The sequence below is a fragment of the Mustelus asterias genome, chromosome 9 (assembly GCF_964213995.1).
Source record: "Mustelus asterias chromosome 9, sMusAst1.hap1.1, whole genome shotgun sequence".
NCBI classification, from domain to species: domain Eukaryota; kingdom Metazoa; phylum Chordata; class Chondrichthyes; order Carcharhiniformes; family Triakidae; genus Mustelus; species Mustelus asterias.
Genome location: NC_135809.1, coordinates 31,299,266 through 31,316,081, shown reverse-complemented (window position 1 = coordinate 31,316,081; position 16,816 = coordinate 31,299,266). Strand labels below are relative to the sequence as shown.

Sequence of the window (16,816 nt, the reverse complement as noted above, 5' to 3'; positions counted from 1 at the left end):
GAGAGGGGTGTGGTCTCCCAGCACAGAAGGAGTAGCATCCTTCATTTTAGATGTGATGATAATGTGCTATTGCGAGAGATATATTGTTTTTTTATGTTAAAGGAAAATGTTTCAAAATTCAGTTTTTTTCAACAGTCAATATGTTTGGAGGAAATGCAACTCAGAAACTGGGAGAGCAGGATAGTTACTCATTTTAGCTATATAGTGTTTATTTAGGAGAGAGCTAATGGATTTTTGTTTATAGATGAAGATTTCTCTGGGGTTTTTGAATTGGTTGATTGACAGGGTCATGTGATAATCTGGTTAATGGGAGGAGTTAGGTATGTATCAGCTTTCAGTTCTGGCTGGGGTTTGTTTAAAGACATTGGTTTGCATGCTGCTCTGAAACTCAACATCTCTCTCAAAGCTTCATAACTGACTACACCTCTTATAGAAAGTATATTTATGGTTTCTAACTGTATTTAAAGAAATAAAATGTTGCTTACATGGAGCAGAAACAGTGATAAGTTAGAAATCAAAATTGTTTCCTTTCATTTTTTAACTATATTGTTCAACTGCCAAGAGTTAAACTGCTTTACTTTGTTAGAGTTATATTTAAACTGTGTGATTAAATAAAGTTTCATAGAATAGAATCCCTACAGTGCGGAACAGGCCACTTAGCTGATAGAGTCTGCAACGACTCTCTGACAGAGCATCTTACCCAGGCCCTCCCTTGCCCGACATCCCTGTAACTCCACACATTTACCATGACTAATCCACTTAACCTACACATCTTGGGACACTAAGCGGCAACTTAGAAAGACCAATTCACCTAACCTGCACATCTTTGGACTGTGGGAGGAAACTGGAGCACCTGGAGGAAATCAGTGCAAACGTGGAGAGAATGTGCAGACTCCACACAGAGACTCACCCAATGCTAGAATTGAACCCGGGTCTCTGAAGCTGAAAGGCAGCAGTGCTAACCACTGTGCCACCCTCAAAAAGTTTGAAAAGGATGAAAAAAGTTTGGTTTACTACAAAAGATCCCCAATTTGTCAGTGGAATTGTTCCTGGAGTGAGCATTTATGCCAAAAAATAAAAATTGCTGGGGTTTAGTTTGGCTTCCTAATGTCATTTGGGATTCTGGTCCAGGGCCGTAACACAGGTAAGAGTGAGAACGTTTCCCAGAAACCTTTTAAAACAGCTGGCTACCTGCTGCTTGCGGGGAGGAAAGCTTTCTGACTCTGATCCTGCCTCCAGGAAAATGGCCCAAGGACAGGAGGGTGTCAGTAAACTGGCATACTGGTTCCACTTTTCATGGCAATGTGATCCTTACTCATCCCAATAAGAGGGTGAAATTTCAACCCCAGACTACAGTTGCAAGACGACAATATTCTAAATCACCAAGTCTCATCAAAATCAAGTTAGACTCAAATACAGATATTTGGATAAAATCAATGTGATACTCATATAAAAGAAATATGCTTACCTTGAATTCATTTTCTTTGTCCTTGATTCCTTTGTGGAATGGTCTATCATATCTGAACCTCCAGATATTGTTGACCCTATAAAAACTTTTAATATGGTCGGGTATAGCTTCTTTCTGCAGTATCTCATGATTATCAGGGATGGGGATTACTGCATAAATCTGCAGATCTGCATAATAACAGTTAAGAAAATGACCAGAAACCTGACAATTAATTAAAAATGCAGGCAATGAAGCATTCAAAATAGATCGCAGATAAGTGTCAAATCCTTTGGAATGCAAACACAAGAAACTAACCATTCTGGTTGAAGTTAAAACCTGAATTGCTGGTTACGCGCAGTTTGACCCTCAATATCTGTAAGAATAGAAGGGTTGACCATTCAGCCGCAGTGCTTTTGTTAGAAATGTAGGTGAGAAAATATTACAGTTGAAATTATGTTCGAACGGTCGTTAAATATGTAACATTGCAAGTCCTGAAAGGAGAATGGACTCTACAAACTGTGCTTTCAAAAAAAGCTGTAGCGACTTATTTACTGAAGAGATGCAGTTCAACAAGAGAAATGATCACAAATGCCATGGAGAGGCAGGGGTATACATCAAAGGAACGAAGAGGAATGTCTGAATAAATTAAATATCAAGAAGAGCAGCAGACCTAACCCATCGCATGCTGATGTTGACATAGCCTGAACTACACAGTGCTCCACTCCGGAAGTGTGCATGGGTCTTAGTTGAAGAAGTGAATGCATGATGTGTAACCTTTATTAATCTCTGAGACAAACTTCATATCCAATGGATAGTGGATCAGTTTTAGTTTGGACATCTTTAAACTATACAAGTAAACATGTAAACAAGTAAACATCTTATGAACATGTTAATTGCTTGTCGTAAATTTCATGCGCCAGAGATGCTGCTTGCTTATTTATAACTGTAACAAGTTTAAAGTATCTGTTCTGAGCTTCCAGCTCTTTGCTTCCAGCAACTTTTGCAGTTTGTTTACTTTTCTCTGAGTCTACACCCAGGCTTAATTAATCAAGCACAGTGAACAATGGTAAACAGACTCACATAATCAAACAGAGAACAAATGAACACTACATTCCTCACTGATGCTTATAAATTTAATCCGGGCTTTTAAGAGAAATAAGATAAACATGACAAAGCTTTCTATTTGATTCCAACCAAAAAAACGTCACTTTCAGTGGGGGATTCAGTCATATAATGCATCACTACCCCTTTAACAAATTAAAATAAAACTGTCCGTTACTTTGTATTTTGAACAGTTACATCAAAAGAGTCAGTGTCTTTTGCAGACTTTTCAATTTTCACTTGGCAAAGTAACACATCTTGGTTTGAGTTTTAAAATGTCATCTAGTTTGATACATGTCATTATCTAAAACAATCATAACCTGTAATCATAGTTCTTCAAATGGGCTTGCAGTTTGGCTCATTTTGGGACTATAAAACTTTACTCCTAACATTTTCCTGAGGTTCAGTTGTTGCACCTTCTTGTGGATTGAAGTCCCACTCCAGAAATTAGACTGCATAATCTAGGCTGACACACCTCTGTAGTGTTGTGAGAGTGCCACACTTCAGAAGTGCTGTCATTCAGATAAGATGTTGAGCTGAGAACCAACAATGGTGAAGTAAAGGAAAGGGATGCACAAAGAATTCAGATAACTGAAGATTGTGCAGTTAAGATATAAGACAAGGATGTTAAGTGTGGTGTTTCAAGGGAGCAGGAGGTATTGTTCAGAAAAGGCATTGGTGTGGGATACACGTGGCAGAAACAAGTGAAGTTGAAGTATCCAAAGGTATCTAGATTGACAATTTCTCATTCTCTTGCCACATTGGATTGAATTTTGTAGAAACCTCCTCAGTTTGAAACATTCTCAATTCAGCAAAACATGGCTGAAGAGAGTTTCCAATATTCTGCTGTTCTGTTAAGGATTCACGTCACACATTTTTGGCTATCTTAGAGGTAAAATTGTGCCTGATTTTGTCTGCGGAATTCAGGAAACATTGGTAAATTAGACTGGGCTCATCAAACCAGGCGCTGCCAGCTATCACCAACATGTACTGACAAGTGTCAGCAATTTATGATTCACGACCATGATTAGTCTGCAACACCAACTCAAAATGTAATAATAGAGGGTTGGGCTAAACTGATCATAGAATCCTACAGTGCCAAAGGAGGCCATTCAGCCCATCAAGTCTGCTCCGACCACAATCCCACCCATATCCCCCTCATCCCATGCATTTAGCCTAGCTAGCCACCCCCCCCCCCCCCCCCCCCCAGGGGCAATTTAGTATGGTCAATCCACCTAACCCGCACATCCTTGGACTGTGGGAGGAAACTAGAGCACCTGGAGGAAACCCACGCAGACATGGGGAGAATATGCAAACTCCACACAGACAGTGATCTAAGCCGGTTGATGAACTAGGTGAACTTCAGACTCAAGAAACTACTCTCCTGCATTTCCCAAATAAGGAATATTTAGATGTGGAAAAATCAGATTCAAAATTTTAAATATTTAGCTGTATTAATGAGTCCTATTTGATCCTGATTAAGCCAGTTTTTACAATAATGACTAGACTTTCCAATGGATGCGTTGAGTGCCCTTATTCAAACTTTGCATTCTGGCAAGGTTTAAAGCACTTAAGCAAATTATCCTAAAATCCATTTAGCCATTAATCCTTGAAGACAGTATCAAAATTAATTTGGAAAACATGCTGTTTTGTGTCTCCGGTAAAAGTAGCCTGCAGCATGAAAATATACTTCCTTAGGATTCAGCTGGAAGTGTCTGTCAACCTGTTTTTCTGACAGGCAAAACCCAAATCAAACTGGGTTTATGATTGGCAAAGAATAGCAGTTGGTAATTAGAAGGAAAATACTGCAGCGCTATCAAGGGCACTGCATATACCTTCACTAATATATTCCTTCGTATTAATAGTAAGCCCACTTGCCTGACAAAACAAGCTATTAAATGGAAAATCATTGCAGTGTGAACTATGATGACATGATTAGTGACAAAAATATGTCATCATGAATAGCATGTGTTCCACTTTGAATAGAGTGCATCAGTGCATTGAGAATTACATTTATGGGTTACATCCAATAAAATTCTGAAATCTGTTCGAAAACAGAAAATATGGATGTTCTAAAAAAAAATTGGTATTGTTGCCTTCCCAGTATGATCATTCATGGGAGGAGAAAGAGTGTGGCAGCAATTTACATTCCTATAACTTATAACAAAGCCATTTTGTATATTAACTTCTGTTTGTATTATTTGACCACGTATCACAGACTGGGGTTGCGGGGGGTGGAATCACAAATTAAGAAAATCCACTAATAATCTTATCTGCTCGAGATTTCATTTCAAGAAATATCGTTCTAACAGGAAGTATTGCCATCTGCTTTGTGCTATTTTTACTGCTGGGATAGTGTTCTATCTTTAATCATCGCACTATTTAATGATACCCAGTTTAAGAACAGATCTAATCTACGTTTTGCCACATCATTACTTGCTGCTTTTCAGAAAATAGCACAGGACTCAGCATGTGATTAAATTCGAAAAACACCTTTTCAACGGTGGACAGTCAACTGATGAACTGCACTGTGCATAACAAATGTTTCCTTCAAAAAATCCACACGAGTTTGCAAATACTTTACTTTATTCATTGGTGGGACATGGATGTCGCTGGCTGGGGTAAGCTTCACCAACACACCAAGCACTGATGCTTACCCCAGTCCAACGCTGGCATCTCCACATCGTCGCTGGCTGGCCAGCATTTATTGCCCATCCCTAGTTGCACTTGAGAGGGCAGTTGAGAGTCAACCACATTGCTGTGGCTCTGGAGTTGGGGGGGGGAGAGGGGGTAAAATCAGGGTATTGAATTCGACGATCAGCCATGATCAAAATGAATATGAGAGCAGGTTCGAAGGGCCAAATGACCTACTCCCGCTTTTAGTTTCTAGGCCAGACCAGGTAAGAATGGCAGATTTCCTTCCCTAAAGGACATTAGTAAATCAGATGGTTTTTTAACAATCGTCAATGGTTTTATGATCATCAGTAGATTCTTAATTCCAGATACTTTTATTGAACTCAAATTCCACCATCTGCCGTGGTGGGATTCGAACCTGGGTCCCCAGAAGATTAGCTGAGTTTCTGGATTAATAGCCTAGTGATAATACCATGAGACCATCGTCTCCCCAATCAATGTGGAAAAGTGCAGATTTATTGTTGTTTTATCGGCACTCAAAACATGTGGTACATAAAGTTCCCTACATTGATTGGCAAAAACTGTCCAGTTCAAGCATTTCTGATAGTTACGCGTTATGCTCAGTGCAGGCATCAAGCTTAAAGCGAGATTTGAGAAAGTGGCCACCAAAAGCTTTTCCATGTGGTTGTAATTTAACATGCAACTTGGCAGCATTCAGCGCCAGCTCCTGACAGTCCTGAAACTCAAGCAAATATCTAATTAAAATGTGGACAATCATAGCTACTTGTCAAATTCACACATTTCCTTTGTTAAGGACGGACCATCAACAGATAGACTATAACATACCAGCCGACTCATCTTTCTGCTTCATCTTAGACAATAGATGTATTAAGCTTCAATGGGTGTTAGATGAAGGTGAGGTGGATCTCATCAATCTTTTATTGCATTGTGATGGCTTCTCATCCCAAACACAAAGACCTTGGCTGTCTGAAACTCTCAAGGTGTGAAACGCCACAACACAGGATATTTACCAGTCCAACATACCCCCACAAATCTTTGGAGAAGGACATTGGACTTGTAACTGGGCACAAGTTTGTTACCAGCTTTTAAAAATAACAGATGTTGCTCTGGGTCAGATCCCATAAGAAACATTATCTAAACTATCAAATCAGCGCAAGATGACAATGCCTTGTACCTTGAAAGTGGGAGAAGGGCTCTCCCCCAACCTGTCTCAACTTTTAAGTACACCTCAGAGCCGATCTCCTGGCAATTCAAATTCAAGAAGCCTTACAGCTTACTGAGAATGCTCTGGTTTCAGGACCTCATCTCCTGCTAAAGCATTACTTAAATTTATGAAACTACAGGCCAGCCACAAAAGTGGCTGAAATAATTCCAGATTGTAATCATGTTTTTTCCCCCTTCATATGTATCTAATGTTGATCTGTGACATAGTGTGTGTCATATCACGTCTTTAAACCCCTAGGGAAAATGAATAAATAATCTTAATTATTTTTACATTCACAAAGGCTGATGGAAATATAGGAAATAGAAGCAGAAGTCGGCCACTTGGCTCTCCGAGCCTGCTCCCCCATTCATTTTGATCATGGCTGGTCAAATTTAATATCCTGATCCCCATATCCCTTTAGCCCCAAGACCTATATGGGGTGTTTCCCATTGACTGCACCCCAAAGTGGTTGGGAAACCTGCAGCTTGGGTGAGCTGTCAGCAGGGCCAGAAGATCCTGCCGGCGTGGACAGCCGGAATGTTCCAGCCACTGTCTCACTCTTAAATTGTTGGCAAGTTTCAGAATTTGTACTTTGTTTTAAAAAAAGAAAGATTATTGGCCAACATGACTACAAATAAGTTTATTTATTAGTGTCACACGTAGGCCTACATTAACACTGCAATGAAGTCATTGTGAAAATCCCCTCGTTGCCACACTCCGGCGCCTGTTCGGATACACCGAGGGAGAATTTTGCATGGCCAATGCACCTCTAACCAGCACGTCTTTCGGACTGTGGGAAGAAACCAGAGCATCTAGGGGAAACCAATGCAGACACGGAGAGAACGTACAAACTCCACACAGACAGCTGGGAATCGATCTCTGGTCCCTGGCTCTGTGGTGCAGCAGTGTTAACCACTGTGCCACCGTGCTGCCCGTGTAGTGCAGTCCGATCTTTGTTGACCAGCGTGGACAGGATAACACTAAGAAATAGGAACATGAATAGGCCATTCAGCCCCTTGAGCCAGCTCCACCATTTAATAGGATTATGGCTGATCCGACAACATTCCTCACATCCACTTTCCTGCTCTTTCCTCTTTTATTCCTTTACTGATCAAAAATCTATTCAACTCAGCCTTAAATCTACATAAGTACTCTGCCCCCACAGCTCTCTGTGACGAGAAGTTCCAAAGACTCATAACCCTCAGAAAAGAAATTCCTTCTCATCTCAGTCTTAAATTGGCACCCCTTTATTCTGAGATTATGCCCCCTGGTCCTAGACTCTCCCATGAAGGGAAACATCCTCCCAGCATTTACCCTGTTAAGCCCATTAAGAATCCTATATGTTTCAATGAGATCACCTCTCATTCTTCTAAATTCCAATAAGTCGAGTCCCAACCTGTTTAACCTTTCCTCATAAGACAATCCTTCCAAACTGGGGATCGTCCTCGTGAACACTCTCTGAATTGCCTCCAATGAAATAATTTTGTTCCTTAAATAAGGGGACCAAAACTGCTCTCAGTACTCCAGATGTGGTCTCAACAGTACCTTGTACAGTTGCAGCAAAACTTCCCTACTCTTATGCTCCAACCCCCCTTGAAACAAGGGCCAACGTTCCATTAGCCTTCCTGCTTACCTGTTGCACCTGTGTGCCATCTTTGTGGTTCATGCACAAGTACTCCCAAGTCCCTTTGTGTTGCAGCTTTCTGCGGTTTTTCTCCATTTAAGTGCTCCTTTCCAAAATGAACAACTTCGCATTTTCCCACATTATACTCCATTTGCCAACTTTGTGCCCACTTGCTTAACCTATCAATATCTCTTTGTAAACTGTTTGCATCCCTCTCGCAACTTGCCTTTCCACCTATTTTTGTGTCATCAAATTTGGCTGCAGTGCATTTGCTTCCTTTCTCCAAGGCAATTATATTGTAAAGAGTTGCGATCCCAGAATCAATCCCTGTGAAACCCCACTGGTTACAGGTTGCCAACCTGAAAACAAATCCTTATCCCCACTCATTGTTTTCTGCCAATTCTCTATCCATGCCGATATACTACCTTCAACACCATGGACTCTGATGACTTAACCTTTTGTGTTTTATGGACTATGTTCTGTTGCTAGGAGTTGCTGAGATGACAGACTTCTGCAATCAAAGCACATGATTCTACTTGACATGCAGTTATGTCAGGCAATCTGAATTGTAACGGTATTGAGTTATATTACTCAAAAATGAGCAAAATCCTTCATATTTTAACCACTAACAAAGCATTTCTAAAAATAAAATTCTATAAGAAAGATAATTCTTGTAATAGATTATATGTCTTGGATATATTTTCTGATTCCTGTTCATCTACATACTATATACATCTACATACTATAATGTCCAAGATGAAATCTATGTGCCTTTCATACAACAGTTAATAAAGTTTAAGACAACTCACGAGCATAAAACCCCTTCAGGTTCACTTATGGCCAATTCTAGTCAGTTTTTAGGATACACTGTGCATCAGCCTGAAAAATGGTCTCCTCAGGCTGGTTAGCATGCTGCATAGCTATCGCATGTGGGAACTCATTCAACATTCGCTGTTGGAAGGCCTCTAATCGCTCGTAGTCATGTCCTCGACACACAAACTCCTTGTTCTGTTGGGGGTGAAAGATGAGGAAGCAATTATATGACAGACAGTTAAAGCAGTATGACACAATCTAAGGAAAATACATCTTTTGTCAGTGATTTGAAGGCACAGAAGAGTGCCTTTGTGAGATCGATAGTAACTGCATATACAATTATAAAGCTATTTAACAGAGTTCACAACAAAACACATTCACAATCGCCTGCAGGAGAAAGAGGATCATCCATGAAATGTCCACTGGTCTTCTGTTGTACCTCCAATTGGTTATCCCTGCAGCTTAACTAGTAACGAGCAGTTCAGTGCAGCTTCGTGTCATAGGCTTTTATTCTGGGTTACTTTTGAGCAGAGGACTGGACTGAAGCAGGGAAAGCTTTTGCTATTTTTTCCAGACTAGTATATGTGGTTGAGTGCTGCAAGAAGCATGCAGTGTGTAGATTCACTGCGCACTTCAATGCAGCATGTCATTTATGCAAGCTCAGAAAACTAGATAGCCTTCAGAAGAAGCCATGGAAGATTAAGTTGAACAAAAGCTAACCCAATTAACCTACAACAAAACAGAGCAGGTGGTGGTGGCGGCGAGAGGTGCAATAAAGCAGATGAGGTGACAGCCTGACAGAAGGCAGCACATATCACCAGGGTGACCAGCCTCTATGACATACAGAAACAGACACCTTGGGCATGATCTTATCAGCCATTCATGCCACCCTCCCGCTGCAACGAGGTTGGAGAATTTGGCACCCAGCCAAATCTCCATTCACTGTAGCAGGATGGGAAAATCCTGCCGGTGTGAACGGTGGAAACATTCTGACCTTTGCCTGTGGACCCAAAGGTGGGGGGGTGGATCACTTGAGGGGAGCAGGGTTTACTGGTGGCCATAAGAGCTGGAGGAGGCAGACTATGCATGTAACTGCTCCATAGTGCTCGGTATTGGCCATGTACCTATCCCTCTGCCTCATCCTAACCCAGCCAGCCGGTTGTCTAGGAGTGATGGAGCACGTGACAATACCTCCTCAGAATGAATCTACTCCTGAGGAGTCTTCAAGCACTGCGGTTGTTGAGCATGGTGCAGAGGAAAAGAAACATGAGTTAGGATGACACAGACAAGTTGGATTGTAGCAGATGAAAGATGTCACAGTTCAACTTCAACTTGCATTTCTCAGCAGCTCAAAGGAAGTTTAATGATGGCAGGTGTCCTTATTGTCCAGACTTGAAATGTTTTAACTGCAGGACCATGGATCTTGAGTACTTGCAATTTCAGCTCCAATAACAGCGTGAGGTGGGGTTGTCCATTCAGTGAGGCTGAGCTGTTGCAGTGTAGAAAGCTGGAGAGCCGAAGTACCGTACTCCCCTTGCTGCTCCTGAACGAACAGAGTTTCCTGCAGTGTGTTCAAGTCTTGCCTGTGATCTTCCTGGAACAGGCCACTTCCAAAGTCTCTCACCACACTTGACAGACCTGGGGCTTTGGGATACTCCTGGGTAGAAACTGAACTTCGCTGCGTACACTTTCAACTTCCAAGTGGACAATTGAGCAGTCCTTGGAAATCCTGAGGCCTTATCTGCAATTCAAACTTTCAGCAGTTTCTTCCTCCACCACTTCAACAGTGAAGTCTTGTGGAAGAGATCCATCTGTCACCTTGCTTGAAGAGGTGCGCACACGATTTAAAGAAATCACTGTATGAAGTGTGCTCCCAAAGTGGGTCAGTTTCTGAGCGCGAAACCCATCAATGAGGTTTGAATGAGGCCGGAGAGTTTGAAAAATATATACCCAGATCTATTTGTGGCTGCAGTAGGTACCATTTTGAATGGACTGCAAAGCCCACCTGCACAAAATTGGGCAGGGGCCTATGAATCTAATGCCCTAATGGAGTCAGTCACTACCATAAATTTCAGGTTTCACGGCTTTCCATATATGTGAAAGAGTACTCTGCTTGGTAGAAAATAACTCCTGAAGTAGGAAGTGATGTTTATGCATAAGATTGTAGTATGGTGCCAACTGCATTAGGATCACAATCAGAATTACAAATGGATTCGCAAAGCTAATCTGGCGAATGGTTCAAGTAAAAGGGGCATTAGCTAAAAAGTAAGATGCCAAGGATAAAGGGTTAAGAACCTAAGAAATAAGTTACTGATGAAATTAATGGAAGCAAATAGTCTAAATGGATTGAAGAGGCATTTTTGGAGAACAAAATGAGGAATATGGTCAGAAGGGCTAATTAAAAAGAGAACCTACAATGTTGGGTCTAATAAATTATGTTGGTCTTTCTACAAGCCGTGTTTTTGATCTACAGGCAGATTACAGTTAGAACCAGATATTTCTCCATATGGAGAAAAGGAAGTTGGAGACACTTGGAAGTTGGGAACACCAAGTCTCTCATCTTCTACCACCAGTTTTAGAGCATCACTGGCAAAGGCCTCGGAGTATGTCAACCACCTATCTTCTCTCATTATCAAAAACACCACAGGAAGGGAAAACAGTGTGGTGATATAAACAGGGCCTAGTTTTAAGGCTGATAAAATTGGATATCCTAAATTAAAGAATTGGGCATTTTGAAATCAAACACAGTCAAACCTCAGGCAGGCCAATTGTACAATACACAAATGTGTCTGAGCCTGACCCATCAACCACCCATCAAAGGTCGTTACACTCTACTTGAGACTTAGCAGGAGATCATGGCACCTCATTGAAATGCATCGGTCTATTGTTAGAAGCCCAGATCGGGCCAGACTTTCTGTCACCAAGAGATCCTGTAGAAAGCTTACCTGATAACAAGTTCAACAACATGGAGATGGACACCTGGGGGGCGGACCCTGGTGTCCTGTCAGGCAGACATCAAGAAACCCACTGGGTATTGGAACCCCCTCCTGGGACCTCATTGGCCAGAAGCCAGAGAAGTTTCTGGAAAGGCAAGCAGGCTGGGGATAAAGGGACACACTCAGAGGCTCACAGCAGCGAAGACTCGACAGGGGAGACGGCTGTGACCATTCGGAAGACTGACCAGAGAAGGAAGGAAGGAAGAAGCGGCCATCGAGACTCACCTTCGTGACGACAGACCAAAGGGACTCAGAGAATCGGGCCTGCAGTTTAACCAAGCCATCTTTACGGGTAGTATACTTGAATCTGGGGTATCCTCTTGTTTTATGTGGGTAATTTAAGGGTTAATAGTGTTATTATTAATAAACTTGTTGAATCTTTACTTGTGTATGTCCTTTGTACACCTTGCAAATAAGGGCACCGGGGTAAAACCTTGGAGTAAGTAAACTGGTTGAAAGTATCTGAGAATTAACAGGTACAACAGGGAATGCACCCTTTAAAAAAAAAACATATATTGTTTTCCATTTTGAGTGATCAGAGCTGAAAATTAACAATTCCGTGCTGCTCTGATTGTGGGGACGCACAATAGAAATGAGAATTCAGAATTCAAAATTTATTCGAAAGAGCTGAAATTATTCCATAAAACATGGATTTCCAATTAGAATAACACCTAGCACTGACATAAGGGGTCAACACCAATGCGCTCTAAATTAATCATATTTGGTGTGGGCTTTAATAATCCACCCACAAACTCATACACAAGTAGGCTTTTAGGTTTAAAGACAACGGGGATGCAGCAAAAAATCTGCAAAATGTAATGATGTAAAGGACAATAGACATGGGCGTACAGAGAATTATAGAATCCTTACAGTGCAGAAGGAGGCCATTCACCCATCAAATCTGCACCAACTCTCTGACAGAATATCTTACCCAGGCCCTCTCCTGCCCTAGCCCTGTAAGCCCACATATTTATCATGGCTAATCCATCTATTCTACACTTTTTTAGACACTAAGGGGCAATCTACCATGACCAATCCAGATACATATATAATATTTAAAAAGTGGTTTTCATTATATTCAATCATTTTGTTTATGAATGGTTTGGGATATTTTCGGAAAAAAAACAATTCCAGTGGTTAAGATTTCTGCTTTGCAAACTAACATAAACCTAAGGAGATCATTACCAATATGAGGCACTGTCATTTCATTGTATCCATCCTCCATAATTAAAAAAAAAATCTTAATTTGTCTAAATAAAGGCCAATTGTCATTTTGCCTTTCAGTTTCTAATCCTCCTGTGCCACGCATCATTTCCTCAGTCTGGCCTGCTGCCAGATTGATGTTCAACGCTGATCTCCTTGCAGCTGCCAAGTTGACTTGGTGTCTGAGAAGGGCACAGTCATCGACTTATTTTAGATTATTTTATTGCTGGGGAGAAAATGCTTTGTTTTTCTCTCTGCTTTTGGATATTCCGGTATCACATGCCACCTGCAGATGGGAAGCTGAAGGGTTGACTTGCTCCCAGGTCTTTGCCAGTACCCACAAGTGCTGCAGGCTGATGGCTCCATTTTGCATTCCCCCCTCCCAACCACACACACACACAATGGAACAACTGGGATACAGAGCTCATTGCGTGGAAAATGGAGGATGTAATCCCATATCAGTAGGAGCTTAAATCTCCCATACTTCTCAACATTCTTAGTTAAGGTTTTAAAGAAGAAAGGTGCATCACTTGTTGTGTTAAGTATTTCTACGATGTGGAGATGCCGGTGATGGATTGGGGAGGGCACAATAAAAAGTCTCACAGCACCAGGTTAAAGTCCAACAGGTTTATTTGGAATTATCAGCTTTCAGAGCGCTGCTGCTGAAGGAGCAGTGCTCCGAAAGCTCGTGAATCCAAATAAACCTGTTGGACTTTAACCTGGTGTTGAATGTATTTCTACAGCTATTCTTATACGCAGGGTAGGTTTTGACCTTTAACCAATCGACTGGTTAGAGGATGAGGCAACAATCCATACGTTCAGACAGTTTGTGGCTTTGGCCTTGTTAAAACTGCACTGGAGCTACTACCACTGGCAGGGTAAATTGTATGTAGCAGCGGGAGTGGGATGGGAGAGGCTGGCTAGAGATTGGTGTGTTTAGCTTTTCCGCCAAGCTGATGTAACACACATCCATGCAGCAACCTAGAAGATACCGTGCAGGTCTTGTTTTATGTTAATTGATACGTGTGTGTGGCCATGCAAAAAAAAGTTTAAAACACTGCATTGAAAAGAAGTGGCCACACACAGCAAGTACATTTTAAAGAGAACATTCAATGAGAATGGCAGCTGCCCAGATTATTTTTTTTGGAACCCAGAGTAATAACTCCTGCTCCTCTTGGGGTCACTAAAGCAATTGCAGGGTCTCCCTCCCCTCTTCTCTCCACTGCACATGTTCTATCGGTGGTCCTGGTTATGTCACAGGACCCAGTCTCCACATTAAGGGAGACCAATCACCTGAAATAGGGGGTAGTTTGAACACTCGGTGATCTGTCCCTTTTACTATCGGAATGGCCGCATTGCCAGTGCTAATGGGGTGCTCAGACCATTTTGAAGCCATTATTGTTCCATTTACAGCAGTCTAGTGCATTCAAATCGACCCCAATATGTAAAAGAGGATAAAATATTTTGCATAGGGGCGAAGAATAACAGCTTTACTAATCTGTATAAACTGAGATTACTTACAGCACAAAACTGCGATTCAAGATCATGTGGGGAAAATTATGTCTCATGTCAAATTGGTCCAAAGATTTCCACCTTGCACTCCATAATTAAAAGGCTGGTTCTTGGTGTTTGAGAATCTACCTTTGAATCTTTTTTTTTTCCCCTCCTGATTCTGCAGCATACCATACTCAGCACTGATCAGCCCACACATCACATTAATGCAATACTTCTTAGTCAGACAAATGCTCTTCTTTCTGGGCAATTATTATACTGTCAAAACTCATCATTTGCTAACAAATACTTTAACAAATGAACCATTCGCTAAACTTTAATTACTACCTTTACGCATTTACATTGTATATTTGGCAAATGAACGTTCTATTTTTAAATTGCATGCATTTTATATCATGTACTCACCCTTAGGAAGAATGGAAATTTTTTCCCATAAAATCCAACTCTAAAGAACTCGGGCTCCAAGCGCTGTTGATCCATTATTTTATCATAGAAAGCAGCCTCCATCATCTGATGAATCAATGCACAAATAAAACTGCGTATTATGTAGATCAGATGTTGTACTACCAATCTATTCTGATATCAAATTTGTTGAATGGTATACTTGCTATATGTTAAGTATTTTTGAAGGATAATTGCTAAATGATATATTACCCTCATCTTGCTCAAATTGCGGTAATCGTAGAAGCTCTCATACTGGTCCGCTAATTCCCGGCAAAGGATAATTCCGTTTTCCCAACACTATAAAAAGAAAATCAAAAGATTCCATTTTTGTATTCTATCAGTGCTGAGAATTCTTTAGGATGACAAGCTGAAAGCCAACAAAGTTCACGATATAGCGCCATAACTGAATCGAGTGGAAAGGAAGATTGGACAGAGTGTATAATGGCTGTCAGGTACCTGCTGTCCGTCAAGCCAGGATTCATCTCCACACTTGTCAGTTGTTTAATGACCATGCAGTGCCTAGCCTCCTCACGTGGGAGTGTGGGCGAAGGTAAACAATGTGTTTTTGTCAAGTCAAAGTACATCCTGAAGAACATGCAAGGTGATGGAATTTCAGAACTTAGTCAACCCTGTTGCCGGAATTTTACCGCCTCGCCCACCCAAGGCTCGCAAGATCCCACCAGAGACCAATGGAGAATGCCATTCTGCGAGCCTCGCCCACCCCAATTTCGGGGCGGGCGTTCCGGTAAAATTCCGGCCTGTGTGTCAGACTCGATCACCTGATACCTGAGCAAAACAAGCTCACAACACTCTTGTCCAGACCACTTTTGAAAGACGTATAAAATTGTATCAGGGTTGGATGTGGGGATGATGATTCCCCTGGTGGGGGTTGGGTGTGGAAGTGGGGGTGCGTTCTAGAACAAGGGGTCACAGTCACAGAATACAGGACAAACCTTTTTAGAACTAAGATGAGGAGACATTTCTTCACTCAGGAGGATGGTGAGAACCTATGGCATTCTCTACCACAGAAGGCTGTGGAGGCCAAAATCACTGAGTATATTTAAGAAGGAAATAGATAGGTTTCTAGACACGAAAGGTGCCAAGGGGTATGGAAGAGAGCATGACATTGAGATAGAGAATCAACCATGATCACATTGAATGGCAGAGCAGACTCAAAGGGCCAAATGACCGACTCCTACTCCTATTTTCTATCTCTATTAATAGAACTTTGACTTATCAATGGGTATCAATATTGCTCCCATTCTAGAGCAGATGCCCTGCTAGCTAAAGGTGGTTCTGGCTGGACAACAGTATGGTTTTAGTCAGTTAAACTCCAGTCACGTCCCTGTACAAGCTGGGGTTGCTGTGTCTTGTGGTAGTCTGTTAGTCTGGTTACTGGCTATATTATAAGAATCGGATATCAATTCTTGGGTCAAGGAAGCATCAAGGATGTTTTATGCTTGTCTATCTCGCAGAAGATTATGCGTTGTTCAGCTTATTTTTCACACACTTTGTGATAAGAGGGCCTTGCTACTAGCCTCCTTAATCCCACTAATGATACCACACAAGTGATTTGCGGCACAGTGGCTGTCTCACAGAGCCAGGGACCCGAGTTCAATTCCGGCCTCGGGTGACTGTCTGTGTGGAGTTTGCACATTCTCCCTGTGTCTGCGTGGGTTTCCTCCGGATGCTCCGGTTTCCTCCCACACTCCAAAGATGCGTGGGTTAGGTGGATTAGCCATGCTCAAAAATGCCCCTTAGTGTTAGGGGACTAGCAGGGTAAATACGTGGGGTTACGGGGATAAGGCCTGGGTGGG

At 41.7% G+C, this 16,816-nt stretch overlaps 1 protein-coding gene across 1 annotated transcript in view; it reads right to left on the bottom strand.

The window, feature by feature from the left end:
- The window catches only part of LOC144499054 (dedicator of cytokinesis protein 4-like), a 386,914-nt gene that overhangs the window by 71,398 nt on the left and 298,700 nt on the right, over positions 1-16,816 (bottom strand). The window contains exons 36-39 of the mRNA XM_078221109.1: positions 15,210-15,296; positions 14,961-15,065; positions 8,898-9,039; positions 1,469-1,635 (exon numbers count right to left, since the gene is read on the bottom strand). Coding sequence (XP_078077235.1) covers positions 1,469-1,635; positions 8,898-9,039; positions 14,961-15,065; positions 15,210-15,296 — 501 coding nt within the window. The remainder of the gene's footprint in view (positions 1-1,468; positions 1,636-8,897; positions 9,040-14,960; positions 15,066-15,209; positions 15,297-16,816) is intronic.